General features: G+C 60.4%; 1 protein-coding gene across 2 annotated transcripts; it reads right to left on the reverse strand.

Annotated features, from left to right (window-relative positions):
* Positions 1–137: 137 nt before the first annotated feature.
* Positions 138–27,862, reverse strand: ALDH4A1 (aldehyde dehydrogenase 4 family member A1). Of its 2 annotated transcripts, XM_039229059.1 has the most exons (16): positions 27,775–27,862; positions 18,186–18,279; positions 17,569–17,661; positions 12,389–12,436; positions 11,458–11,613; positions 9,963–10,112; positions 9,809–9,883; positions 8,666–8,853; positions 6,319–6,392; positions 4,924–5,120; positions 4,721–4,768; positions 3,753–3,905; positions 3,023–3,144; positions 2,184–2,302; positions 1,405–1,555; positions 138–438 (listed from the first exon to the last, which is right to left on the reverse strand). In XM_039229059.1, exons 1-15 carry the CDS (start codon positions 27,834–27,836, stop codon positions 1,443–1,445), a joined length of 1,692 nt encoding a protein of 563 aa, XP_039084990.1. In that variant the 5' UTR covers positions 27,837–27,862; the 3' UTR covers positions 138–438; positions 1,405–1,442. The 2 variants fall into 2 exon arrangements, with proteins under 2 accessions (XP_039084990.1, XP_039084989.1); XM_039229058.1 differs by having other exon boundaries at positions 138–1,555.

The raw sequence follows: 27,862 nt of genomic DNA on the forward strand, positions 1-27,862 counted from the left end.
ATCCCCAAACACCAGCGCCCGCCTTCCCTCCCGTCCCACGAGGGCCCTGCACTCCTGACGTGAAGGACGTACAGGCAACACTGTCAGCCTTCGGTGAAGTTGGCCCCCCCACCCCCACCGGAAGAACCCACGTTTGATTAAGTAATAAGCGTTTATTGGGTGGCAGCGGAACGGCTCTCCTGTCCCCCACGGTGCAGAATCAGTGGCCCGGGAGCAGCTCCAGCACGTCTCCCCCGCAGCCTGGCCTGGGGAACAGTGCAGACTTGGAAGGAAGCAGCCACAAGGAAGGAGGCCCGCGTGGCATCACCACCGACCGTGGGCTAGTGTAGAGCCACGTGCTTCGGGGCCAGTGACATGGGGGGCCCCAGCCGGCTGTCCTTGGCGGAGGGCCAGCACTCTTAGGGCCCCCTGAATCAACCCTTGTCAATCCCCGGCCACCTGCGATCCAATGAGCAGGTTTAAGTGTCCACCAACTGGCTGCAACAGGCCACACCGAGCCACCTCTGTGCAAGGGAGGGAAGGTTCAGCGGGCAACCCTCAGCCCAGGGCTCGGGTCAAGGCCAGGGCTCGGGTCAGGAGAAGGTGGGAGCAAGGCCTCCCTGGGCCTGTGGAGATCGACCTCCTGAGGGGGGACCCCGGGCCCACGTGGGTGGGGAGCACGGCCGTCGCCAGGAGGCGGGGCTGAGAGCTGAAGGAAGCAAAGACTGCACAAAGGTACCCCCCAAGGCTTCCCCCAGACCTCTGCCTAAACGGGAAGGACCCCCAAACCCCACACCTCGGCAGGGACCTCTGCCAGCACCCCTTCCCCCCAGCCCCCCCATGTGGAGGCTGCCAGGAGTCGTGTGGGCCTCCGAGGAACCCAGGGACCCTGGCGAAAGGCACACGGGTGTCTAAGGCGTACGGTCAGGCGGAAGTAGCCGCCGGCCAGCGCGGGCCTGTGCAAACAGCTAGTGAGGAGGTGGGCAGCCCAAGGGGGCAAGGCCAGCTGGTGCCCTCTGTGCCCTGCAGGCCACCCCGGGTCACACCTAGTCCTAGAGGCCTGGAGGAGCCAAGGCCAAGGCCAGGATGCCTCCTTTTCCCCCCAGGGGTCCCGGGAGCTGCTCTACGGCCACTGCCCAGGTCCCCGAGGCAGCGGGCCGGGAAAGGGAGGCAGAGAACCAGCAGGGCCCTGGGTCAGGCCGACCAGCTAGAAGCTGTCGCACAGCCGATGCGACGGGGTGGTGGCCCTGTTCCTCCCCAGCATGGTCTCCAACTAGAGCCTGCACCCGCCCCGGGCATGGACAGGCCAGGATACGGGCTAGAGTGGGGCCGGGGGGCGGGTGGTGGCCCTGGGAAGGGGGCCGTGCCACGGGGGAGTGAGCTGAGGGGGCTGCAGTGGGGCCGGTGTGCACTGAGATGGGCCACCTGGGCGGACAGGTGGGCGCGGCAGCGCCCAGCGGGGCTCACTGCATGTACGCGTAGCGCCAATCCCCCAGAGGCTCGTGGGTCTCCTTGATGACCTGGGGCGACGTCCACCGCAGGACATAGTGGGGCCCTCCCGGCTTGTCATTGGTTCCTGTGGAAAAGACAGCGCCATTTTTCTCCGAAAAGACACAGCAGCTCCGGGCAGAAGGGAAAGGGCGGGGCGGGAAGAGTTGACGGAATAACCGGGGCACCAGCACAGGCTACAAGCAGCTGAACTAAAACTAAACGTGCTCGCAAGGCCGAGGTTTCTGGAGCGCATCCATGCAGCCCACGAGCCCGAGGGCAGGGCAGGCAGGGACCGGTGAGCACAGCACGCCGGCCTCCCCGGGTCTGCGTGCCCACCTGCGAGGAGGGCCTGGCAGCGCTGTGGAGAGAGCACTGCCCTGGGGGCCAGCAGCCCTGGGCTCTGGCCTTGGCTCTGCCACAAGGCAGACGGGGCCTAGGGCAAGTCACCACCCGGCTCTGAGTCTCAGTTTCCCCAACCGTAAACACGAGGGACGACACTGAAGTGACCTGAGTATGGTGTTAAAAGGTGTGGGTGCTGGAACCCCCCCCCCGATCACGTGCCCTTGAACAAGTCACTACCCCTCCCCGTGCTTCAGGTTACTCCTCTGTAAAATGGGAAGAAGACAACCCAGCACCTGGCCCACAATGTTTTCCCATTACGCTGGCCTCCCGCCAGGAGCTCGCCTCCCCTCTGGAAAGGCGGACCCACTCACCGGAGGCTCGGGCGCCCCCAAAGGGCTGCTGGCCCACCACCGAGCCTGTGGACTTGTCGTTGATGTAGAAGTTGCCGGCGGCGTTCCTCAGCATCGCTGTGGCCTCCTGGACAACATCCCTACAAGGCAGGGCAGTGATGAGGGAGCAGCCGGCTCACCCTCCACCAGCCCGGGGTCTGACCTCCTCCTCCACGCAGCCCAGCCCCCACTGGCTGCCCAGCCGCAGCCCCAGGCCTATGACGCGGGCCGGCCACTAGCTGAGGGCCCTTGGGCAGCATCTTAGAGCGCCTGATGCTCCTTGTCTTCTGGAAGGTGGTTAGCACGCCTCCCTCACGGGGCTGCTGCAAGAGCTGGACAGGAGAGTCAGGCTGTAGGCGAGTGGCCCATCCCGGTCCAGTTTTCCTGCCCCCGCGGGAGCTGGGGGAACCCCGAGACGACCACCCTGCCCCCAGCTTCCAATCCCAATTCCACGCTCTTAGACACAGACAGGGCGGCGGCTAGTGCCCCAGAGGAAGGAAAAGCCAAGTCCCAGACTTAGCCTCTTGGCCCCTGGCCCCTGGGCCCAGTTCTCCTGCCTGCAGCATGGGGTGGGGGCCTTCTCAGCGGGGCCCCATCAGACCCCGGGGAGCTCGTCAAGAGCACGGATTCCCCAGCCATGCCCCCAATGGGACCCCAGAATCTACATTTCAAAAAAGAGCCTGGCTGTGCTCTGTGCACCCCTATTCGCTCTGTGCACCCCTGCTCGGGAGGCCTGTCAGGACTGAGGGGAGGGGGGGGCGCGAGTTGGGCAGGCTGGGGCAGGACGGCTGGACAAGAGCAGAAAGGCAGTGGCCGCTCACTTATCCTGGGCGAACACTGCCCCCGTGAGGCCGTAGCTGGTAGTGCTGTCGACCAGCCTCAGCGTCTCCTTGTACTTGTCGTCGGGGTAGACGTACACGGTCAGCACAGGCCCGAAGATCTCCTGCGACGGAAGCCCCAGGGTCAGGCCCCCCACCCGGACCAGAGCCCCCAGGCCTCCCCATCCCCCTGCCTCTCCCCAGGCCCCGGGGCTCGGCCCACAGTTCCACACCTGCAAGAAGAGCCTGGCGTCTCCTGTGCCCCGTTCCCGCCATGCCCGCCCCACCCCTCCCTGACCTGGCAAAGGACCAAAGTCGCCAGCCCTCCTTGCCAGCCACCACTGGCCCCACTACCACCCCTGCACGGCCACCCTGGGCAGGTGCCCTGACTTCCGAGCCTCAGTTAGTCATCTGTAAATGGGAATGATAATACCCCCTTCCCATCAGACAGGTGCCCAGAGTGAAGAGTCTGTAAATGTCCGCTGTAAGGTCGTGACAGTAGCTGCGAATGGCGGAAGTGCTGCGACACCACCAGGGTCAGCAGTGGCAAGGACAGGGCGCTGGGTTTGGGGTCGGTGGGCCTGAGCTCAAGGCCGGGCCCTGCTCTCTCTGGGAGTGAGACACTCCCTTTCCAGGACCTACCTCACACTCCTGTCTGCGAAATGGGACCATACCGCGAGAAGACACCCACGTGCAAGGGCCCCGCGTGCACTGTGCTCTACACCCCAGTCACCTCCTTCATGATGGGCTCCTGTGGGTCCTTGCTCTCCACAATGCAGGGCTCCACGAAGTAGCCCACGGAGTCGTCGCACTTGCCCCCGGCCAGGACAGTGAGGCTGGGTGAGCAGCGGGCATGCTCCAGCCACTTCTTGATGCGGCCGAAGGACTGGGGAGGGGGGAGGGGGTGTCACAGGCCAGCCGGGAGGTGACAGCGAGCAGCAGCATCCCCAACACACCCCGGAGGGCCCAAATCCTGAAGCTGGAGGCGGGAGACAGCAAGAGGGCAAGAGCCAGGACCTGGCTGAGCCGCAGCAGAGACGAGGGCAGACGTGCACACTCGTGTGAGAGAGTGTGTGAACACGCGTGTGGCAGAACCACAACTACGCTTACAGAAACACAACATGCACAGTAATGTACACACACATCTATGTGTGGTCACGTGTCTTCACGTTTAAATATATGCGTATATACATGCCTGTTACATGTATGTTCATGGACAGAGTGACATGCACCTACATACGTGTGAACACAGACATGAAGGTGCATGCGTGCACACAAGGTGCATGTTTCTGTTGGAGATAACGTGTGCGCCTACGTGCACGTGGACATGGGTATTGATGCGGGTGACTTGCACGTCTGCACACCAAGATCATGAACGTGCTCGTGGATGTGCATGTACATGAGCACGTGTGTTTGGGCTCATGCTGCAGACATGCAGGCCCCTCTGGGTGCGTGTGAATCTGAACTGGGGGGGGCCCCCGTCGAGCCGGGGTGCAGGATGTGCGGGAAGTGAGATTTCCCATCATGGAGTTTCCGCCTTTTCCAAGCTCGGGGCGGGGGTGTCTGTGAGGCTGTTGGACCGTGTGCCTTGCCTGAAGCAGCGGGGCTGGGTCGCCCCAGTCAAGGCCCCCACGCCTCCTCCTCCCTCTCCCACCCAGGCCAGGGCTCAGCCCCCCGCGAATGCCTGCTCCGGGCCAGTACCTTGGCATCGATCACTGCAGAGAAGAAGGTCCCAAAATCCTCGGCTGGCTGGAGGCAAGGGAGGCACCAGAAGAGAGAGTCACCAAGTGGCTGTGGGCAGGAGACAAAGGGAGCCCCCTCCCCGCGCATCCCGGCCCACCCCGCAGAGCCTCCAATCCCATCAGCCACCCACTGGGCCGCGGCAGGGGTGCAGCGCCACTCACGTTGCCCACTTTGATCCTGCCGTGCTCCTCCAGCAGCCGCCCTTTGATCTGCGGCCACAGCGACTGAGGCACGTAGAGGCGGGAGCAGGCCGAGCACTTCTGGCCGCCATACTCGAAGGCCGAGCGCAGGGTCCCGCTCACCACGCTGTCCACGTCGGCCGAGCGGTGCACAAAGTGGAAGTTCTTCCCACCACATTCTGCGGGGGGAGGGGGCGCGGGTGGGGCGCAGGCCTCCCGGCCAGCAGGACACCCACCGTGGTGCCTGCACTTGTGCACAGGTGCGCCCAGCCCAAGCTGGCGGATGGGCTCGGGCTGTGTCATCCCAGAAGCCAGCGGGCCAGGCCCCTGTCCCGCTCTACGGCTGAGGACACTGAGGCTGGGGCAGGGGTGCCGCCCACCATCAAGGCAGAAAAAGGACCAGATGCCCAGGCTCCCAGGAGCCAACCCCTCCCAGAAGTGGGCACAGCTTTGTTCGTACCTTCCCAACCCCCAACCCAGTGGGAGGAGAGGAGGGGTCGGCTCCACTTCGGCCCAAGGGCTGGCTCCTCTTCGCTACCCAGGGCGGCGAAACCCTTCCCCAGCCTCCAGGCCCTGGTTCCCTCCCACACCAGCTAACAGCCGCCCCGGTCACAGGGCACTGACCACCTTCTGGGCCCTGCTCCTAGCACTTCCTGCTTTGTCTTACTAAAGCCTCACAACAGCCTCCCAGGTCATTCCCATTTTTTTTTTTTTAATATTTTTATTTATTTCTAGGAGACAGAGAGAGACAGCATGAGCAGGGGAGGATCAGAGAGAGAGGGAGATACAGACTCTGAAAGAGGCTCCAGGCTCTGAGCTGGCAGTCAGCACAGAGCCCGACGCGGGGCTCGAACCCATGAACCATGAGATCATGACCTAAGCGAAAGTCGGACGCTTAACCGACTAAGCCACCCAGGCACCCCGGATCATTCCCATTTTAAAGACAGGAAAACTGCAGAGGCACCCGGCTGGCTCAGTCAACAGAGCCTGAGGCTCTGGATCTCTGGGTCCTAGGTTCCAGCCTTGTGCCGGGCACAGAGATCACTTAGATAAAAAACCATTAAAAAAAAAGAAAACCGAAGCAGAGAGAGAAGCAGCCTCAAGGCCTGGACGCGGTAGAGCAAACAGCGGTCTCTCTCCCTGAGGGCACAGTGGGAAGGAAGCAGAGAACAGAAAACCACAGACAGCTCGCTGCTCCCCCGCCTTATAACGGGTGGACTGGGGTGCAGGTGACACAGCGGGCTGATGGTGCGCCTTCCCCGGCTGCCCCCCCATCGGAGCTCGGACCCGCTCAGGAGCGAGAATGCTGAGCCACCAGCCCCCACTCTGCCCTGTCCCTGGGACCCCAGGCGAAGGCGCCGGGAGGGGGGCCCTTACCTCCGGCCAGGCGTGGGAAGGTGCGGAACCGGTCCAGGTTCTGGGCCACCTGCTTCCACAGGTGTTTGAAGGTGCTGAAACCAGAGGGGAGCGCAAGGATGAGGAAGGCAGGCTGAGGTGCCCGAGGCGGCAAGGGCCCTGGGGGTCGGGGGCAGGCACCATCACAAGAAGGGGCCCAACAGCCTAGCGGGTGGGGGCGGGGGTCCCCGCGAGGGGGGTGGGGACTGAGTATGTGGGGGCAGCTGGAGACAGGTGATGTTCAGGGCCCATGGGGAGGCGGCGAGGGCAGGCCTGGTAGCAAGACACAGAGAAGGCCGGGGGGCCCTGCCCCAGACATTCACAGCCACGTGACCTTGCGCTCCTGACTCAACCTCTCTGAGCCTCAAACTGGGCACCTCATGCGGGCACTGGAGCGAACCCCGCCCGGCTGAGCTCTTCTGTGACAGCTCCGGTGCGAGCCAAGGGCTCAGGTCAGGGCCAGCCACGCCGCGGGTACCTGGAGGGGGGACCGACGCCGCCATGGTCTGGGAGGGGTGCCCCCCGCCTAGCGCCCAGGCTCCAGAGGCCAAACCAACCACAGAGGGTCCCGGGAGAGAGGGAGCTCGGGCCCCTACCTCCTCCCCAAGATCCAAGTGTGACCAACCTCAGCACCACGAAACAATAAAAATGCTAATCACCGGGGAGCCTGCGACACAGTAGCTAATACTAATTTATGACTTTCCTACCTTTAAGCCCGCTGCTCATCAGAGCATGGCAAATGGGGGCCAGGCCCGCTCCGCCCGCTAATAGGCAGGGACCCGTAGGGCCTGCACAGGCACAGTGGGGCTTTTTGGAAAACGGTCCTCCTCAGCAATTCTAACGCCGCCATCACACCCGGCAAACCCTAGCAGGAACGAGGGGGGGGGCGGGGGGGGCGGGTAGGGGAGCCTGAGGGTGGGGAAGGGAGACTGGAAGCCACCGCAGGTGTCCCTGGGGACAGCCGGAAGGGCCCCCAGTGCAGACCCCGACATCTCTGCTCAGATGACCCCCGGGCACCCCAAAGTGGCCAGCATGGGATTCGTCACTTTCACCCAAGCCCTCCACGGGCCTCCACCTCCGGCCAGGGCGCACCTTGGTGCCCTCTGGGTCCCTCTGCCAGAGGCTGGACGGTCCCTCCCGCACCCCTCCTCCACTGATCTGACCCCCTGGACGAGTAATCGCATCTCCCTGCTGCTTGCTCTCTGGAATCCATTCCCACCGTCTCTGCTCTGGTCATGCACAGCCTCCCCCCTGGCCTCCCGCCTCCGGGCACTGGACAGCAGCCAGGGCGGTCATGTAGGATGGAGGCTACAAACATAGAGGTCCCGCAGGGCCAGGCTGGGAACGGAACACCAAGGATGCGGAGACCCAGGGCCTGGTGAGGGGATCACAGAGCACCCCAACCCCACCTCCGGCTAGGGCGCACCATGCGGGACACGCAGGCCCGGAGGGGTCAGGCGTTCAAAAGAAGTTTGAGATCTCAAACAGATTTTTGCAGCAAACTGCCTCAACAGTACAGGCTTGGTCCAGCTCAATAAGGAATCAAAGAAAACAGAGCCATTTCCCGGGGCCGAATGGAGTTTGTAATCTCTGCTTGAAACAAAACTGCTTAATCCACGCCCCATGCATAAAACCTTCCATGGCTCCCGTCACCTTCGGGATGAAGTCCAGACACCCCGGCAGGCTCACAGAGCCCTATAGTCATGGGACTAAACCCCCCAAAAGGGCAGGACATATGCATCCACATGTTTGCTGGCGTACGCCTGCTCACCGAGTGAGGGCAGTCACGATCCAACTGTTTCCTGTCCACGCTCTTTTACCTTGGCCGCGGAACTCCACACTCCAAGCCTCAGGGGACGCCGCCAAGGCACGGAGCTCTAGCCTGGAGGCCCTGCATGTACTGTTTGCTCTCCTACAATCTCTCCCTTCCTCCTCTCTGCTCAGCCATGCCCTCTGCTTAGATACCACCTCCTCCAAGAAGGCTTCCTGACTCTCCTCCAATTCATTCCAAGCTCCCTGCGCCCCTTCCAGTGACAGCAGTGGCATCAAACTCGGTGTCACCAAACATCTGTAGGCTGCATCCAGCCTGTGAAGCTCCTCCTCTTTGCTAACTCATGGGACCCTCGCAATTATTCTGCAAGGTAGGGACCATCATTCCTGTTGAGCAGGTCAAGAAATGGAGGCTCAGAGAGGTGAAGTGGGCCACCTGTGGCCACACAGCAAGTGGGTGTAGTCAGTGCCCGGCCTCCAGCTCCTGCACTGAGGTTATGCGGCAGTGGCCTGGCAAACGTCCCCATGCCACCCGGCCCGCCCCACCTCAGGGACTTACGGCACGCTGCCTGTGAAGTTGATGCCACAGAGGTGCTCTGAGCTGGTGACAGTGTCCCCAAAGGTGGGCCCATCGGCCGGCACAAACTGGATGACATTGGGGGGCAGGCCAGCCTCCCGGAGGATGCGGTAGACAGCATAGCTGGCCAGCATGGCCGTGTCACTGGGCTTCCACAGGACCACGTTGCCCTGCCCGGGAGACATGGTGATGACTCAAGCCCAGGGGTCACCAGCCTTGCCTCCCACCCTGTCCCAAAGCACAGCCACCCCTCCCCTGGAGCGGCCAGGCCCCGGGGCAGGCCACACCTGCCCCGCCCCCACGCCCTGGCCAAGGCCGCCTTCCTTGGGAAGCCTGTGCCGACGGGTCCCGCCAGTGCCCCTCAGGCAGGTCTGTTGTGGGTGTTTCCATGACGCTGGGCGCTCACTGGGCGCGGCCGGGCAAGCACTCACAGGGCTACCTCTGCACGTGTCCTGAGTGATGACACGTGGGCGCCTGGGCGTGTGCGTGTCTGTCTGTGGGCGGAAGCGCAAGGGCAGCCCGGGGCAGGACCGTCCTCGAGATGAGCCAGCCGCCCCCCGCGGGCCCGGGCCCCGCCAGCATCAGCCCTCCCTCGAGCCGCCAGGGCCCTCTGAGGGCAGGGCTCTGTCACCCCCAATTAGCAGGAGCTCACAAGGGTGACAGCCACCTCCGCCCTGACAAGGGCAGGGAAGCCAGGGACTTGGAGTCCTCGTCTTTGTCACCATTTCCTAGATCTGACAGATAAACCAGAGAGTACACAGTAGGTGCTCAAAAGTGACGCATCATCACCACCAACGTTCTCCACGTACAGAGCCCACACCGGGCTGGACGTGCCCCGCACATGGCTTCGCTCGCTCCCCACAACCCTGTAACGCGGGCTTTCCTAGATCTCCACTTGGAGGAGGAGGAAGCCGCCTCAGAGCAGCTCAGGGGCCTGGGCTGGGGTCCCCCTGGAGCGGGGCAAAGCTGGGATCCAAAGCCGTCTCTGGTCCCAAAGCCTTTCCACGCGCCCCCACCGCCTCTGCCTTCTGGGCATCTGGCCACGACCAGGGCTGGGCCCCTTTCATCTGCTGGGACGGGAAGGAGAGCCAGCAGGCCCACGTCCACCCGCTGCCCGCATCTCACCATCAAGGCTGGCGCCCCCGCCAGGTTGCCGCCAATCGCAGTGAAGTTAAAGGGAGAGATGGCCGCCACAAAGCCCTGGGGAGGGGGAGGGGGGCGGTGAGGCCAAGCTCCAGGCTTCCAGCAGGCCCCCGCCCACCCCGCCACCCGTGGGTACCTCCAGCCCCCGGTACACGACGCTGTTGGTGCTGGGCGGCACGCTGAGGGGCTGCTGACCCTCTAGCTCCATGGCAAACTTGGCATTGAACCGGAAGAAGTCGATGAGCTCAGCCGCCGCGTCGATCTCCGCCTGGATCACCGTCTTACCCTGTGTGCAGGATGGCCAGGGGGTCAGCAGCAGCAGACGTGTGCCCACGGTGACGTCATGCCCGCAGCGCTGGAGGCTCCTGCCCCCCCACCCCCGCCCAGGGTGAGGATGTGCCCTCATCAGGGGCATTTCGACCAAGAAGCAGGAGGCAAACGTTTCCTTACACCACCTGTTCCTCCTGATGGCAAACGCTGGAGGGGTTGGGGAGGGCCTCATGGGCCACAAGAACAGGCCTCTTCCAGACCAGGGCAGCCCCTCCTCGGCACATACGGTCACCAGCAGGTGCCATCCTGCTTGGGACCTGGAGCCACAGAATCCACGGTACATGGGTCCCGGCTCTATGAGGCTGCCACGCTTCCTATAGCGCCAGTCTTTATTCAAATAAAGCACCTTCATCTGGTGGCAGAGTGCGTGTGCCTCTCCCTGCCCAAGTGTGGCTCATCTGGGACGCGATGGAGCCCACGACCTGTCCCCAGGAGCTGCGGAGAACCTGCAGACACTTAGCAGGTGAGGGGCGGTCATGCCACCTCCATGCAGCAGAGGGGGCTCTCGCCACAGGACAGCGACAGGCACTGGGCAGCAGCGACCATCCTGCTGCTGGGGAGGGTGACATTAACCCGTTCTCCCTCCTCTCCCTTCCCAACTTGGAGCTGCTGGCGCCGCTCTGGCTCAATGTGCACTCCACTGAGAAACGTCTATCAGGAGCTTCTGTGAGTCCAGGAGGGCGCCGTGTGGAGCCCAGGAAGTTGGAGGACAGTTAACGTGGGACCGCTGTCTCCAGAAGGCTTGTAGAGGGGTGACAACCACACAGGAGCTCATCACACCCAGTGCGATCTGCGCCATAACGATACACGCACAGCGTGCTACAGCACCGCAGAGGCGGGGCTCCTCTTTTTGGACAGAGAAGATTCTGGAAGCCCCACAGAGGAGGTGATATCACAGAAGAGTGGGCAGGGACGCCGGGCAGAGGCGGGGAGGCGGGACGCCCACAGGGTCCAGGCTGGCGGCCTCCCGGAAGGCTGGCCCGGCGGGGAAGGGCAGGGCAGCCGGCGAGCTGCACAGAGGCTGGAAACAAGGGGCCCTGAGCGCTGTGCGCAGGACCTGGGACGTGACTGTCGGTGAGGCAGAGACGCTGGCGGTGTGCAAGGCTGGGGTGACCGGCTCAGGTGTTGGCGGGACCACTCCGAGGGCCGCAGAGGGCCGGGCGGGGCCTTGAGGACACGCGGCTCCAGCAGGTGCAGCCCGTCTTGGCGCCCGGAAGCTGCTCAGCTGAGGTCCCCGCCGCATCAGCCAGAGAACGACTGCCTCCCGCGCCCCACCCCCACTGTGCCCACGGGCACCGCACCTGTCCCACCATGGTCTTGGCAAGGACCTCAGCCCTGCGAGGCCCGCTCAGCATATCTGCCGCCTTCAGGAAGATCTGGGCCCGGTCTGCAACAGGCTTCAGGTCCCACTCTCTCCTGGCAGCCAGAGCGGCCTCGATGGCTCTGTTGAGTAGGGCCTGGTGAAGAGGAAAAGGTTGGGGGCCGCCTCCTAGAACAGGAAGGGCCCCAGGGGAATGGGCGAGGGAGGAGGCTGGAGGTCACTCTCCACCCAAGGACCCAGTACTGCCCCTCCCCTGCCCCCATAGCTGCAGACGCGGTGTCCCATCGCCTGCTGGTCAGGCCAAGGCTCGGAGCCAGTCCTGCTGCCGTCTGGAGGTCCGGGGGACCTCCCAGCAAGGTCAGCACCGAGTCCCCCAGCTCTCAAACCTGCTCCACTTTCTCTTGTGATCCCACTCAGGGCCTCATCTCATTCCAGGGACCCCCAAACCCACCGGCTAGAGCCTCCAGCCCTCAAGGTCAGGCACCTGGCCTTGCCCTTGCTCGGCCAGAGCCCCAGCCTGAGACGTTCACCTGCTGCTGCCATACCTGATGGCAAACTGCCCCCATTGCCCCCCAACGCCGGCTCCTAGACCCCCCACCACAGGGCCCCCCGGCCCGTCTCGCCGGCCCTCCATGAGGCTGAGCCCATCTGGCTTCCCATCCGTGGCGTCTCCAAGTGTCCCAGCTCGGCCCTGGGGACTCTCCTCTCCCTGCAAAGCCAGGCTGCCTCACGGCCACAGGCATGTCAGGGGGCGTCAGCCCTGGCCCACGCAGCTCTCCTCTGGAGTTAACCCCGGTGGGCCCGGCCTTGTGAATGACCCCACCCCCACGGCCAGAGAGGGAGCATCGACGGACGTCACGTCAGCGGCCAGCAGGGCAACAGGTGGGGTACAGCTCCCAACCCAGACTCACCTTGTCTGCATAGCAGAACTTGGCCACCTTGTGTCCATGGTTGAAGGGCTGAAAGACGAGAGAAGAGTAAGGTCCCTGCCTGGGAGGGGGGTGCCAGGATGCGGGGGGCAGTGTGAGACCGGGCTCAGAGCTCCCTTTCCAGGCAACAGCCCTGAGCACACTCACTCTCTCCCCTCCCATCCCCACACCCATCCATCTCTCTCACTTGCAGGTTAGGGAGCACCTGCTATTCGGTGAGGGAGATGGCTCCCCACTCCAGAAGGTTCACGGTCCCCGAGAAAGGCATGGACCGCATGGCCTCATGGAAAGTGTGGACTTTGTGGTCAGACAGACATGGGTTTGCATCCCGGCTCTGCCACCACTAGCGGGGGGGGTGGGGACCATACGTAACCTGAGTTCCCCTTTGCAGGTCACCTCGTGAGAAATGGGGACCCCTGCCTCACAGCATGGGGGGGCGGCAAATGGGCTCACAGGTGAAAATGCTTCCAGAGCTGGCGTGGCGCGTGGCTGTGGCTCAGGAAGGGGCGCTGCCACCGTGAGGGCCCCCAAACAATACGCCAGAGTTGAGAATCGCTCAGGACTTCTGCTGTCCCCCCAAGGCCCAGGGGACAGAGCGACCGCCTCTCCAGCCCCTTGCACGGGACCCAGAGATGCTCTTCTGAAAGGGAAGACACACAGGGCGCCTGGGTGGCTCAGTCAGTTGAGTGTCCAACTTTGGCTCAGGTCATGATCTCACAGTTCGTGGGTTCGAGCCCTGCGTTGGGCTCTGTGCTGACAGCTCAGAGCCTGGAGCCTGGAGCCTACTTTGGATTCTGTTTCTCCCTTGCTGACTCTCCCTTGCTCATGCTATTTCTCTCAGAAATAAATAAAACATTTAAAAAAAAAAAAAAACTTTAAAAAAAATAAAAGGGAAGACCTTCAACACATATTTACACCCAGAAGCCGGCAGCGCCGCGTGCTAGTGTGAGCATGAAAGCAGGGAGACATCTCACTTCTTCACACCACGATTATCAACACTTTTGCCACCCACCAGTTGCCCAACGGGACGTTTGGGGCTTTCCTGTCTAACGTGGCAGCCACTAGCCACATGTGCATGCTGACACTTCAGCTCAGCCACTCTCGGCTGGCGCCTGGCACGACCCTGAGGTGCCAGGTGGACTGAGCGGTCCCAAGCTGAGCTCCGAGGGCTCCCAGCAGTGGGGGCTCTGGATGCCTCCCACGGGTGACTCCTGCTCAGGGCCGTCCTTGGAACCCTCAGAGCGGGGGGCCTAGGGTCTCCACCCTCACCCCTGCACATGCCTGCTCAGGGTTCCAGCTGGAAAGTGCCAGAACATGCCTCCACCACCCCCACCCACCCCATCTGTGAAAGGGCCAGCCCTTTACTCTCCCCTGCATTACAGATCTAGGAGCTTCTTGGTCCGTCCAAAGTACACGCCAGGTCCTGGCTCCACAGACCCCGAGCAGGTGGGTTCTCAGGCTAATGTCATCACGGGGCTGAGTCCACAGTTAGCCCCGAAGCCCCCTTCTGGAGAAATCCATCAGGAATCATGGGAGATGCTGTGTGGACTCTGCAGGACCTTTCTTGCCTGTGGCCGGGACTCAGTCATGGGCGGGCACAGTGTGACATGACCCAAAGCCCACACCATGCTGCGTGAGAACCAGGGCTTGTCAGGAGAAAGCCTCTGACTTCATGGTGAGTGATTTCCAGAGGTTTAAAACTACACAAGTCCAGGGGCGCCTGGGTGGCTTAGTCGGTTAAGCGTCCGACTTTCGCTTAGGTCATGATCTCGCGGTTCGTGGGTTCGAGCCCCGCGTCGGGCTCTGTGCTGACTGCCGGCTCAGAGCCTGGAGCCTGTTTCAGTCTGTGACTCCCTCTCTCTCTGACCCTCCCCTGCTCACGCTGTCTCTCTCTCTCTCCTAGAAATAAATAAAAAACATTAAAAAAATTAAAAAAAAAAAAAAGTACACAAGTCCGCCCCTGTGGCCTTTTTTATTTTGACTAACCAGCTGCAGATTCCACTTAAGACACAGGGCATGGCGCTGTCACTGACGCAGCCTCCCGCACGCAGGCGCTAGGTACCTGACACAGATCAACTGTTTATACCCGACAACATCCCTACGTGGCATGATGGCTACCCCCATTTTACACACAACAAGACTGAGGCACAGGGATGCATGACCAGCAAGCGGGCAGGAAGGGGAACTCGTTACAGGCAGGGACCTCCTTATGGCGACTCGGGCGGCCCGCAGCTGGGCCCCAGGAAGACTCGAGGGGCCCAGCCTGACAACCCCAAGCTCCTCCCTCCTTCCCTCTGCTCCACTGAGAGGCGGCGCCCTGCCCCTTCCCAGAGGGCTGCTGCCATTGCGTTTCCTAGACGAGGAAGCTGTCCCCCTCAAAGGGAGGGGCGCTGTGGCCAGTCTAAGCTCTAGGACAGTAACTGCGACTGACCCCACGGGGGCAGCCCTCCACCCGCCTTCCCGCCACAACCTCCCTGCGGCCTGTGAGCCCCGGACACACGTGGGTCTATGTCTAGCCTCACACCTTCTGCCAAGCCCTTGCTTTTTCACTCTGCTGTCCCGAAATAAAAAAGCATATTCTTGCGACAAGCCACAGCGCTCTTCTGGAAAGTCTTGCCATCCTTAGCCCCCCTCCAGGGCCTCCCCAGCCCTGCTGGCAGAGGCTCCTTAATCACAGCCAACGAGAAGCTCCGAAAGTCACCGCCAAAGACCTCTCAGCCCCATTGGCTTCCTCTCTGCTCTACGGCGCACGGAGCCCGTCCCCGTCTCTGGGACTCTGTCCGAGGCCCCCTCTGCCCGGCAGTGAACCCCCCACCCATCCTCATCCTTGGGGTTCGACTCAGTGGTCACCTCTCCAGACAGGCCGCCGACCACCCGCCCCGACGTGCGCCTCCCACGGCCCCTCACCGGCCGGAACTCCTGTCCCTTCCCTTCTAGACCCGGGTGCCACCCTGCCGTCCACCGGGCAGCTCTGAGGGGGCACAGCCGGCTGCCCCGGGCCTGGACCCGAGGAGGGTGGATGGATGCCCGGCTAGAAAGAAGGACTGGAACGGATTTCTGGCTAATTCGGCCATGGAGTAAGCCACCTTGTTTATATTCCAAGGCGCTCATTTTGCAACTGGCTGCACAGCACAATGCTAGAAACTCCACATATAGCCGTGTGCACAGAGTTTCAAAACATGTATCTGTGTGTGCGCACACACACACGCATGCGTGCAGCGCACACGTTATGTTTTGTCTTGTTTTGTCTTGATGGCTGAGGTGGGCATTTGTTTTAAGCCTTTCTCAGCTTTCTGGAAAAAGGTCATGGCCACACAAGGGATAAAAAGGGAACAAGGTGGGTCCTCTGTCTGGGGTGGGAGCACAGCCAGGAGTTCGCCCTCAGGCCCCCTCGCGGGGAAGTGCTCTGAGCCTCCAATCCTGGTGGAGATCCCCCACTGTCACAAGAGCAGGTCCCTCCTACCCTGACCTGACGGTTGGGACACAGGAGCAGGGGACACTTCTCAGCCCTCAGCACAGACCACGGGCCGCTGGCACCTGTCAGGCCGCCTTATCACTGTCCCCTGTCTTGCAAAAGCCCCGCCGAGGGGAGCACTCAGGCAGGCCGGCGGCCTCCCGCTGGGGCCAGAGACGGAAAAGTGGTGAGTGGAGAGAGCTGGCATCGTGCAGGCGGCATGGGTGGGGACACGGCCCCCGGAGGGCAGCCCGCTGCTGCGTTCCAGTGCCGTGGGGCCCGGCAGGATGCCAGCCTCGCGCGGCCACATCTTCCCACCCTCCAGGGAAGCCGGACGTGTGGGTGTGTGCAAAATCTCCCCATCGTGAGGTCTGGACACAAAGCTGCCCCCTGAGCCCCGGATGGGAAAGGTCCCCCAGCAGTGGACACGGGCCTGCATCCCCGTAAGGATGTCCTCGGCCCGCACAAAGGGACAGGGCGCAAAATCGCGGCCCCGTGAAACATCTGCGCATGAGATGGGAGACTCCCGTGGGCGCACTGCTTGCCACGTCACCGAGTCCTTCTGCCACCCTCAGGAGAAGTTTCTCTCCGGCCCCACGTCAGGAATGGCTGTGCACCCCCCACCATGCAGGCAGAACTCACTCCAACAACACCCTGATGAGCGTGAGTGACGTTCTCCTCCCGTGGTCACCAGGAGGCGTCAGGCACGTGTGGACTGCCCCCGCACTCGAGCGCCATGACCAGGGGGTCCCAGCAAGATTCTCCGACCGCACTGTCTGCGTGTGAGTCAGTACACGGCTTCCAAATCTTCTCTAGAAAGAGGGTGTGGGGGCGCCCGGGTGGCATCGGCTGAGTGCCTGACGTTGGCTCAGGTCATGATCTCAAGGCTCGTGAGTTCGAGCCCGCATCTGGCCCGCGGCTGTCAGCACAGAGCCTGCTTCAGATCCTCTGTCCCCCTCTCTCTGCTCCTCCCCCACTCGTGCTCCCTCCCCCCCACCTCAAAAGTAAATAAACGTTTAAAAAAAAAAGAAAGAAAGAAACAGGGTATGAATAAATCTGCCGGAAGCAAAGTCAAGGGGACATAATTCCGGAGAACCTGTTCCTTACCTAGCTGGGCCCCCGAGGCGGCTCATCTAATCTCTGAGCTTGTTCCTTGATCTGTAAAATGGGCGGCTAACTGCCTGCTCCTCCCACTTCAAAAGCAGGGGGCAAGGCCTGAAAGAGAGGCATGTGCAGACGCGACAGGGCCTCTCCGATGTGTCTCTGGAAGGAGCCTGGCTCCAGCAGGAGGGGTTCTCGGAGGAGGCGACACCTGGCTAGGCCCCTGGGTGCATACCTCAGACGAGCTCATCTTCCGCCAGGGCAGCGGGTTCTAAAACAGAGGCTGGGGCTGCGGTGACGGTCCCTTCTCTGGAAGGACCACCTCAGTCCTGTCCTTCCTACTCTGTGGGTGGTCGACTTTTCTAAAGAGACGGTGAAGCGTGTGGCAGCCACTGTTGACACTGCCCCCTGGCGGGCGTGACGTTGGCACATTTTATGACGATACTGCCAAGATGACTTTTGGGAGGTGTGCCGTCGGTGCACGGAATTCAAAACCTGGCTTTGGAGGCAGCGACCCTGTGCTATGAGCCTGTCTGCTCCCTGAGGGACGGACCCCAGACTCGGGGAGACGCCGTTCCCCCCCGCCCCGCCCACCCACCAGACTCACCGACACCTGGTACCGCACGTCCGAGGTCCACACCTCTTCGTCCCCCACCACACACGGGACGGCTTCCGTCCGGCCCTTCAGGTCCTTCAAGGCCTGGGGGAAGGACAGGGCGGGTGGGCACACGCACTCCCCCTCTCTGCCCCCATCCCGCGCCCGGCGTGGAGTCTGCAGACACAGCTGCCCGGGCCAGAGCGGACAGGAGAAGGGGCCCAGGGCCGGGGGCATCTGCTCCCCTCAGGCGACAGCAGGACTCAGCCCGTCCACTGCCACCTGCTATCCTGCAGGAAGGGAGGCCCGTGTTGCCGGTCTTCCCGTTATAAAAAGATCAGAAGACCGTATCTGAAATTTATGGGAAGCCTCACGAGTTTTAAAATCCTGGGAATTAACGGGAGAATGTTTTTAAGCATAAAACATTCCGTGGGCTTTTACCCCCTGACCTGGCCTGAGCGCCCAGGTGAACGCTCCAGTCGCACGGCTGTCCCAGACCCGGTCCCCCTCCCAGGCTGGGGAGGGCACAGAAGGGGGTAACGGCTGGAGGCACAGAGAGGCACCCTGGGGGCCTGGCGGAGGCTGTCCCCCGCCCCCTCCTGCCCCCCACTGGGTGCCCCCCCCATTACCTTCTGCAGCGCGTCTCGCTCGGGGCTGCCCTGCGTGAAAGCCAGGACGGGCTCGTTGACCACCTTCAGGGAGGGGGCATGCTTCCACCGCAGCCTGGGACACAAGGGCAGGGGACAGGGACAGACAGGTCAGTGGCGGCTGCTGCCAGACCCAGCCAACCCCCAACCTCCAACAGCAGGGAGGGGTGCCGTGGGCTGGCCCAGAACCCCGAAATCCAGAGCAAGCACAGAACTGCGGGAGTGGGGGCCAACGGGCCCTGGGGTCTAAAATCCAAATTCCAGTCTGGGACCTGCCACTGCGTGTCCCTGGGCATGTGACCTGCCTCCTCCAGGCCCGGCTCTGCACTTGCTGAGAATCCGTGAACAAACACACGGCGTGTGAAGTGTAAATGCAAATGATGCAAAACCACTTAGCGTTTCAGCGTTTTGTGCACACGGAGAGGGCTGACTCCGCCTTGACTTCCCCATGATGCAGCCCCAAGTTTCTGCTTTCTCCAGGCTGAAAAGGCGGCCCAGAGCTCAGTCCCCTCGGAATGTGACCCATGTGACTCGGCTGGGGTTCTCCGGGTACCAGGCGGTGAGCTCCGTGGGGGGGGGGGAGGCGGGAACATCGAGGATGTGGGCGGTGCCCTGGGAGGAGGCTGCCCTGACCTCAGCCACGGGGGGGGGGGGCTAGTTTGGGGGTTCAGGCTCTGATCCCAGGGTGCCTGAGTTTCAAAACTTCCTTGACCTGGAGACCCTGCCAAGCCTGGAACCTTATGGCCCCACTGACAGGTGACCCCTCGTGACCGCCACCCCTAGCGTGTCTGGGATCGGGAAGTGGGGCGCAGATGGGTAAGAGCCAGGACTTGAGGTCGTTCATTCCAGAGCTGGAGCCCCGGCTGGGGGACTCCTCCAGGCCACCGTGGCACTCAGCCTGGGAGTGCTGTGGGTGCTTCTATTCCTTCCCACCGGGAAGGGACTCCGGCTCAAGGACCCAGCCCGGAAGACCCGGAGGAAGGACACAAAACCAGGGGCCGTGAGGGCCGGCCCTTCCACCACTCCACAAGGCTCCTGAGCACCTGCTGTGTCTCTGACTGTGCTTTCAACACTGCGGACAGAGCGGTGGCCTAGACAGCAAGGCCTTGGGCTCAGGCAGCCGACCTTCGGTGAGGGCCACGGACACCGTGATGACAGAGGGGATGTGAGAATGAGCCAGGGCAGTCAGGGAGGGCCTCTCCGAGGAGGTGTCCTTCTGAGGGCCATGTGAGCTCTGAGAAGGGCTGGGAAGAACTTTCCAGGCATAGGCGAGAGCAAGTCCAAAACCCCAGAGCAGGAAGCATGACAGGAAGAGCTGAGAAGGGCCTGTGCTCGGCAGGAAGGAGAGCAGACCCGGTTGTCCAAGATTTTGCCTAACGGCAAAGCGTGCAGCAAAGTGAGCTCAGGCCTTCTCCCCACCCCGCCCCGCCCCGCCCTGCCCCCCAGGCAGCACCCACCACACCCCGGGAGGCCCAGCACATTCCTCAGGCCCCACCCTGCCCCTCACCAGAGCAGAAATGTGAGGAGAGGCCTGCCTCCCACCACCCCTGGGGGCGACTACTGGAGAGCTGAGGAGACAGTAACACAAAGCTACGGGGAATCGGCACAAGCCTCAACACCAGTCAGGAAAGCCGGGGCAGCTTTTGTGCCTGGGGCACTCTGGAAGGTTCCAGCAGCATCTCTCTGGGCCTCAGAGGCAGCACGCCACCAGCCAGCAGTGTAGCGGACACCGCCATCTCCTCCTCCTCAACGCGCCCCAACCCAGCCCGGACCCCAGCCCCCAGGGGGCGCAAAAAGGCACAGCTCTGGGGGCAGATGTCTCTGGGACCGAAACCCATAGCTGCTTCGAGACATCAGCCCATTATTCTAAGCTCGGCAAGCCTCGGGCTCCCCACCTGAGAAATGGGCTTGATGCCGTGTGCCCTGATGGGTTGTGGTGAGGTTGCAAGTGCTTGCCTTTCCTCACCCTCCTGCTCTGTAGCTCTAAGGAAATTGTCTTCTAAAATTTTTTAATGTTTATTTTTGAGAGAAAGAGAGAGACAGAGCACAAGCAGGGGAGGGCAGGGAGAGAGGGAGACACAGAATCCGAAGCAGGCTCCATGCTCAGAGCTGTCAGCACAGAGCCCCACACGGGGCTCGAACCCATGAACCAAGAGATTATAACCTGAGCCGAAGTCAGACACTCAACAGAATGAGCCACCCAGGCGCCCCAGAAAATTGTCTTCTAGAACACTGCTGCACCAGGGGGGCCTGCCTGGCTCAGTCAGTACAGCATGCAACACTTGATCTCAAGGTCACGGATTTAAGCCCTGTTTTATTTATATATGTATGTATATACTATATATTTATATAGTATATAAACAAAATACACACACACACACACGTATCTTTTGCTACGTTATATATAGTGATACATTCTATATACGTTACTGCACCAGGCCAGGTGTTCAAAGGTAAATTGGTTCTCAGACACCCTCAAGGTCACAACAATCAGGGGCTAACCCTGAGGGGCACTGGACAAATACTCCTGGAATAAATTTAGCACTACACTCTGCCCAGCTTAAAATGCAAAATGTAGTAGCCACCAGCCCTCCTGCACCTGCTCCCTCCCAGGCCTCTCTCCACCTTCCCCAGGGCAGAGGACCACTGTGACCACAGGATCAGTTTCGCCAGGGCTTCCTCTACACCTGGCAAGTCTCCAGGCCCTGGCCCAGCTGCCTGGTGGCCCGAAGGTGGGGAAGAGAATTCAAAGGTCCGCCTGAGTCAACTGGAGCCAAAAATAACCTGAAGACACCTGACAGAACCACCCGCCTCTTTGATTTCAGCGCATGGGTCATTGGAATGACCAGGAGGACCCTTCCTTTGGCTCCAGGGAAGGCAAAGAATAATCACTCCCAGAGCCTGGAGCCTCTGGTGAGGATCTTCGAGGCCCTTCGAGGCAGGACGGCTGTCCTCAGTCACCAGCGCACATTCACTATACATCGCAAGGGCACAGAGACGACTCAGATCAGGGCAATGAAACTCGCCTATTTATTCCTCACGAGTTTTCTGAGCACCTACTAGGTGCCTGGCTCTGAGAGGCAAAGGTGAAGCCAGTCTGCTCTGTCAGAGGAGCTCTCGGCCCCGCCACTTTGGGAGGGAGGCCCAGGGCAGAGTCTGAACTTGACGCAGGGGTCCCTAACAACCTTGGTGCCCCTTCTGCTGATGACCTGGGCCTCTGAGCTGCCCCTCTCCACCCTCTGCAAGTATCGGAACTGAGCTAAAAAGGTCACAACACTGGGGCACACCGGTGACTCAGTCAGTTAGGCATCCGTCTCTTGGTTTCGCCTCAGGCCATGATCTCACAATTCGTGGGTTCAAGCCCCGCATGGGGCTGGGCGCTGACAGCTTGAAACCTGTTTGGGATTCTCTCTCTTCCCCGCTCATGCGCGCTCTCTCTCTCTCTCTCTCTCTCACACACACACACACACACACACACACACACTAAACTTTTTTAAAAACTAAAAAAAAACAAAAAACCACCCACACATAGTCTGCAACAGGACCAGACAGAGCTTCGGGCCAGCCGGCACAACCACAGAACATTACAAGGGGAACGCTGAGGTTCAGAAACGTCGGGCCCGAGCTCCCAGGGCACCCCGGCCTCCACCCTGGTCCCAGGACACCCTTGGGTCTGGACTGCGTGCCTGCAGTGGCCACGCTGCACTGGCCCCCAGCGACTCTCCAACACAAGCCAGGGTTAGTTCTAACATGAAAATCTGAGCACCAGGCACACAGAGAGCAAGCACTCGGCCCCGAACTACTCAGTGGCTTCTCGTTTCTTCTACAACAAAAAATCAGAGTCCTTACTGAGGCCTCCAGACTCCCTTCCCACCACCTCTCCACCCCGTCCGCCTCGCCGGCCACCCAGGTCTTTCTGGGTCCCCTCTGCTTGGGATGCCACCCTCATGGCGCCTGGACGGGGTCCCATGGGTCACCTAGAGCCGCAGGCTCTTCCCAGGATGGCACCAAAGGTGCTCATCGCAGAGCACCATCCGGCTGTGCTCTAGCCAGGCCTCAGCCCCCCCACCCCCACCCCAGCCTGTGCCCATTCCACCCACCACCGGACACACGGCCTGGGGCACAGCAGCATTTGAAAGTACCATTTAGAACAGAGAACACACAGGTAAGCCTTTCATCAGACTCATCGAGAAAAAAAAGAGGGAGGGGGAAAAAACCCCAATGAATACCCAAGCGTTGTGGGAAGGACTCCGGGGCCCCAGGACTGGACTCCAGGGCCAGGGCTCCGCTGCTAACGCCTGACGCTGGCTGCGGGTCCCCAGTGACTGGGGCCGGGGCTGCCCGAGGCCAAGCAGAAGAGCAGAAAGGAAACTAGCTCTGCTTCCTGCAGCTTCCAGACCTTCCCAGCTGTTATCTGGGACATGATAAGGCCAATCCTCCTTATCTCCGAGATAAGGGGCCGGGAGCAGAGGTGAGCAGAGAGAAAGTGCGGGGCCCAGGGCAGGTCCAGAAGGGAGGGGCATCAGGCCCAGGCTGAGCTCTTTCCACTTTATTGCCCGGGAACATCAAAGCGTATTTATTAAGCACCACAGCATGCCTGGCACGATGCTAAGGGGTGATGCCCAGAATCCGAGCTGCGAGCGCACAAAGAAGGCACTGAACTCACCATCATCATCATCATCACAGACGAGAAGACTGAGCTTCTGAGATCACCGTGCTGCGTCAGCACATGGCTCCGGGTCACAGCTCCCTGACCCTGACCGACAGAGCAGGCCAGGTCTTCCCCACTCAGGGGACATGCACTACGGCAGACATACGTGTCGGGGACCCGGAGCTGGTCAGAGACCCCTGAGCAGCGGAGGCCGAGGGGACAGGCGCGTCCTCCTCCCACCCAGCACTTCCCACCTGAGGGAAGAGGTGGGCGGTGGCTTGCTGTCCACGGGCACAGACAGCTCAGCCCAGGCCTCTTCACTCCATGACATCTCTTGCCAGGAAAGGGAGGGTCTGGGGGGTAAGACACCTCTAAGATGGGCAGGCGGCTGCCCCTTCCCCTGGGGTGAGCAGGGTCAGTCCCAACAGAAAGGGTTTTGCCTCGGGGTAATGACTGAGCATAAGGCAAGGCACCCAAGTCCCCCCCACCCGCCACCATCCTTGTGCAGCTAGGAGCCTCTTGTCTGAATGTCTCTGATCAGGGACAGGGCAGCCCCCTGGTGGGGGAGGGGGATCAAAAATAATACTTAAAGCAACGTTTCCTAGATGCAGATATTCCTCGAGGTGGGTTTCCTGTACGAATTCATTTACTCTCCCAAGCAGTCCTGTGAAGTCCCCACCATTATTAACTTTACCACTTGGGAACAAGAGGCAGCACAGAGAGGCTGAATGACCGGTCCAGGGCCACAGAGCTGCTGAGAAGTGAAGCCGGAATCCACCCCCTGCTGTCCTCCAGCCGTCCTGAGAGCAAGTGCTCAGCGCCGACTGTGTGCCAGGCCAGGTGCTAGGCACCAGAAGCAAGTGCTCAAGGTACGCCAGTGATGACAGCCTGAGTGGGGCTTGAATAGCCTCTAAGCAAGTACTGGGATCACTGCAGATTCCACTTACTACTTCACTAAGGTATTTACAGAAGGGGCACCAGACCCCAGCAATCCACCTGTCGCATCACCTCTAATCCTTCTGCTACCCGGCTAATAGGATTATCCCCATTTTATAGACAGGGCGCTGGAGGGCCACAGAAGAGCCTGCCTTGCCAAGGCCGCAAAGCGCTGGGTGAGTGTGGGTTCACCAAGGGGGCGGTGGGGGGGGCCTTCCAGGGCAAGAAGCGCCACCCGGCCTCTGCTTGGGGGACTGGGAGAGCAGAGTATGTCCAGGGGACCGTGGGACGTGCCAGCCTGTGCCCCTTCTGGGGGCCAGGCAGGCGGGGACAAGCACTGGGGAGTTTTGAAATTCTGAGGCTGAAACAGACAGGTGGGCTGAGAGGAGTCCAAAGTGACCCAGGACTCCGGCAGGGACATGACTGGGGCCAATCCCAGCCCACCCATCCCTGCTGGGGTGCGGCCGGGGGAGCGAGGGGGCCCAGGTGGGGTCATCTCCGCACCCCTGGCACCCAGCAAGGTCTGGCACAAAAGCAAGTGAGGGACAAAAATAACATTCGTTGTAAGCCTACTGTGAGCCCAGGCTAGTTCTTTCACTTATCATTTATACATAAATATAAATATGCATGTTGGCTCTTTCTAACAAGCATCTTCAAGGATGTAAGCGAGGACACCTCCTGATAAGTCAATGAAGCAGAGAAAAAAGCAGAAGGTCAGGGCCAAGCGAGACAGGAGGCAGTCAGCTGGGGGCCTAGGGTGTGCTAGCTTAAGGCCTTAGGCAAATTTTCCTTAGTTTCCAAGGGCCTCGGTTGTTTAATCCGTGAAATGGGAATAGTCACGCCCACATCCTAGGTTCCCGAGGAGCTCAGTAAAATAATCCACACAGAAGGTCAACGGCAGCTACTGCCATTAGTGGCCATCACGGGGCCATCCCTCAAGGCCACGTGCCTGTGCTGGCCGGCTCAAGACCAGTCGGAATAAGCACCTACTGGCAAGAAGGACTGTAAACATCATTTCTCCACCGAATGTTTGCTCAGGGCTTCCTAGGTGCCAGACACAGTACAAGGCCCTGGGGATGGGAAGGCAGACAAGGCTATGAAATAGAAAATCAACTATAAAAATGGATTTGCAGACGAACCCACTTTTATATTTTTGGGTTTTTTTTTTTAATATATATTCACAGAAACTTAAAAGGATATGAGGGGCGCCTGGATGGCTCAGTACATTGAGGTCCAACTCTTGGTTTCAGCTCAGGTCATGATCTCACAGTTCATGAGTTCGAGCCCTGCATCGGGCTCTGCACGGACAGTGCCGAACCTGCTTGGGATTCTCTCTCTGCCCCTCTCCCACTCGCTCTCTCTCAAAACTAGTATATAAAATTTAAAAAAAAGGGGAGGGGAGTATTAAAATGATGACAGTGGTTACCTCTGTGTGGTGAGATTCCAAGTGATATGCCTATTCTTTTAGGCTTAATCTGTACTTTTTACAACAGATCATGTTAACGAAATAAAAAGAAAACACAATTGAGGGTATTTTTAAAAATTGGTTGGGGTCTCCTGGGTGGCTCAGTCGGTTGGGCGTCCGACTTCAGCTCAGGTCATGATCTCACGGTTCGTGCGTTCGAGCCCCACGTCGGGCTCTGTGCTGACAGCTCAGAGCCTGGAGCCTGCTTCGGATTCTGTGTCTCCCCTTCTCTCTGTTTCTCAATAATAAATAAATATTAAAAACAATTGGTTGAGTCCCTGGCACTCCAGACAAAGGGGTTAACACCACAGACGTCACCCATGTCAGCTCGAGACAGGAAGTCTTCCTCGTACTAGTCTTACAAACAGGACACCGAGAGGCCCCACTAAAAATGCCCTAATGCTGTTGCTTCACGAAAAGCAAAGGTGCATCCTAAACGGTCACTGAATAAATGAAAAAGGGCCCAAACATCAAACCTATTTTTCTTTTCTTTTTTTAAAATCTTTTAATGTTTTATTTATTTTTGAGACAGAGAGACAGAGCATGAGCAGGGGAGGGGCAGAGGGAGGGCGAGACACAGAATCCGAAGCAGGCTCCAGGCTCTGAGCTGTCAGCACAGAGCCCAACGCGGCGCTCAAGTTTGAACTCACGAATGGTGAAATCATGACCTGAGCTGAAATCAGACACTCAACCGACTGAGCCCCTCAGGCGCCCCTCAAACCTGTTTTTCTAGAGCAGTGGCTCTCAACGGGGTGCAATTCTGCCCCAGGTGACATTCAGCAACGGCTGACATGTTTGTACTGTTACAGCTGCGGTGCTAAGGGTGTCCAGGGAGCAGAGGCCAGGAGCGCTGCTAAGCAGTCTGTAAGGCCCAGGCCAGCCCCGCCACCCACGATTACCCAGCTCGAAATGTGACTCGTGCCAAGCTTGAGAAACCCTGTCTAGGGCCCTGCGCCAGCTGCTCTATGGAAAGAGACTAACCTGAGCCTCAGGTCTGGTTGCCAAAGGCCTTTTCTCCACGCTGGGGGCTGTGTAATTAAGAGCACGAATCTGGAGTCTGACTACGAATTTAGTTCTCCCTTTGCTTTAACTGGAAGATAAGTTTCCCTTCTCTAGAAATGGGGATAATATGGTGCTTATCAACGACAGCGCCACGTGCTTGATCGCTTGAGAAACATTATTGCCATTATAAGCTTTTTTTTCCAAAGAATATAAATTGCTTTCTAGCAGACATTAGAGCTTCTTAGGGCTAAGCCCTCCTCTCCCCACCCTGCACCCCCGCCATTAAACTGAAAAGTCCACATGCAAATCCCCCGGGTACCCTTCTCTTCCAGTGTTTAGCACAACACCCGCACACAGTAGGTGCTCAGGTAATACAAGAATCTATGGAGATCCCATCTAAGGTCTGAGGGGAGGGGAGTGGGTGTCAGAGCGCAGGGAGAAGCCCGCAAAAGGAACGGCGCTGAAGGTGTGGCACGTGTGGCCCCGAATCTGGGCTGGGGAGAGAAATCCTTCTCCCCCATGTGTTCTTCCTGTGCCCTTACCTACCGAGCCCCCACCCACAGAGGACACCCAGCTGTGCTGAAACTAACCCATGTCCAGGACACCCCTGTGCCAGCCTTTGGGACACTGATTAACTCAGAGAGGGCAGAGCTCAGCAGAGAAGACATGGCTGGTCACGGTCCGAGGGGTCAGGCAAACAAACCTCAAATTGGGGGTGGGGGCTACCCAGCTCTGAAAGGGAGGCCCACGGAAACACCCGTCCATCAGACTGGGCCCCTCTGGGACAGGGTCTGTGTCCTACCTCCTCTCCCATCCACCCCCCAACACACATCCTGTCTAGCCCAGAGGGGGAAACATCTGTCATTCACTGAGTGGGCACGGGTCCAAGAATCCAACTCCACAGCATGGGCGTTTCCGGGGCTGATCCACCTTAGGTTTCTTCACATGTGATCTGGAATATCTACCGCACAGTTTAAAGGAGAGTAATAAACGACGATCGTGATTAAGAAGAACTGGGTGCTAAGTGCCAGGCACTGTTCAGGGCACTTTGCATGACTGTCTTCCCTAGTCCGCGTCATATACATTATACGAACTCCGTAAGTATTACTATTCCACCTATCAGAAGGAAGAGGCCCTTTTACCCCCGGTGCTTAACTTAAAGGGGGGGAGGGGGGCGGAGTTAGAGGAAGGAGAGTGGAAGTCCCAGTAGAAAGGACAGAGGAGACTCAAGGAATCCCAGAGGTGGATCCTGAATGCGAGACCAAGGAGCACTGTGCGAAAACTCGGGATGCACTTCGGCGGTGGGTCCCGCATGAGGAGAAAGACGAGCGCGAAGGAGGCGACTTTCCGAGCGGAGCGTGGGAACCGGGAGGAGGTCCCCCGCCGGCCTCCCGCGGTGGGGGGTCGCAGCGCGAGGAAGGCCTGGGTGAGGGGCGGAGCGCCTCCAGAGGGAGCGCCCCCCGGCTGGGGGGCCCGCGAGCCCGCGGCGGGGGGCGGGCAGGGAGGTGCGCACTCACCCGGGCCCCCTCCAGGGGCGGGCCTGCAGGGCGCGGCGGAGCGCGGGGCACAGCGGCAGCATCGCGGGCGCGCGGCGGGGCTGTCCGC

Source organism: Hyaena hyaena, unplaced genomic scaffold (assembly GCF_003009895.1).
Source record: "Hyaena hyaena isolate Hyena2069 unplaced genomic scaffold, ASM300989v1 scaffold_35, whole genome shotgun sequence".
In the NCBI taxonomy this organism is placed as follows: domain Eukaryota; kingdom Metazoa; phylum Chordata; class Mammalia; order Carnivora; family Hyaenidae; genus Hyaena; species Hyaena hyaena.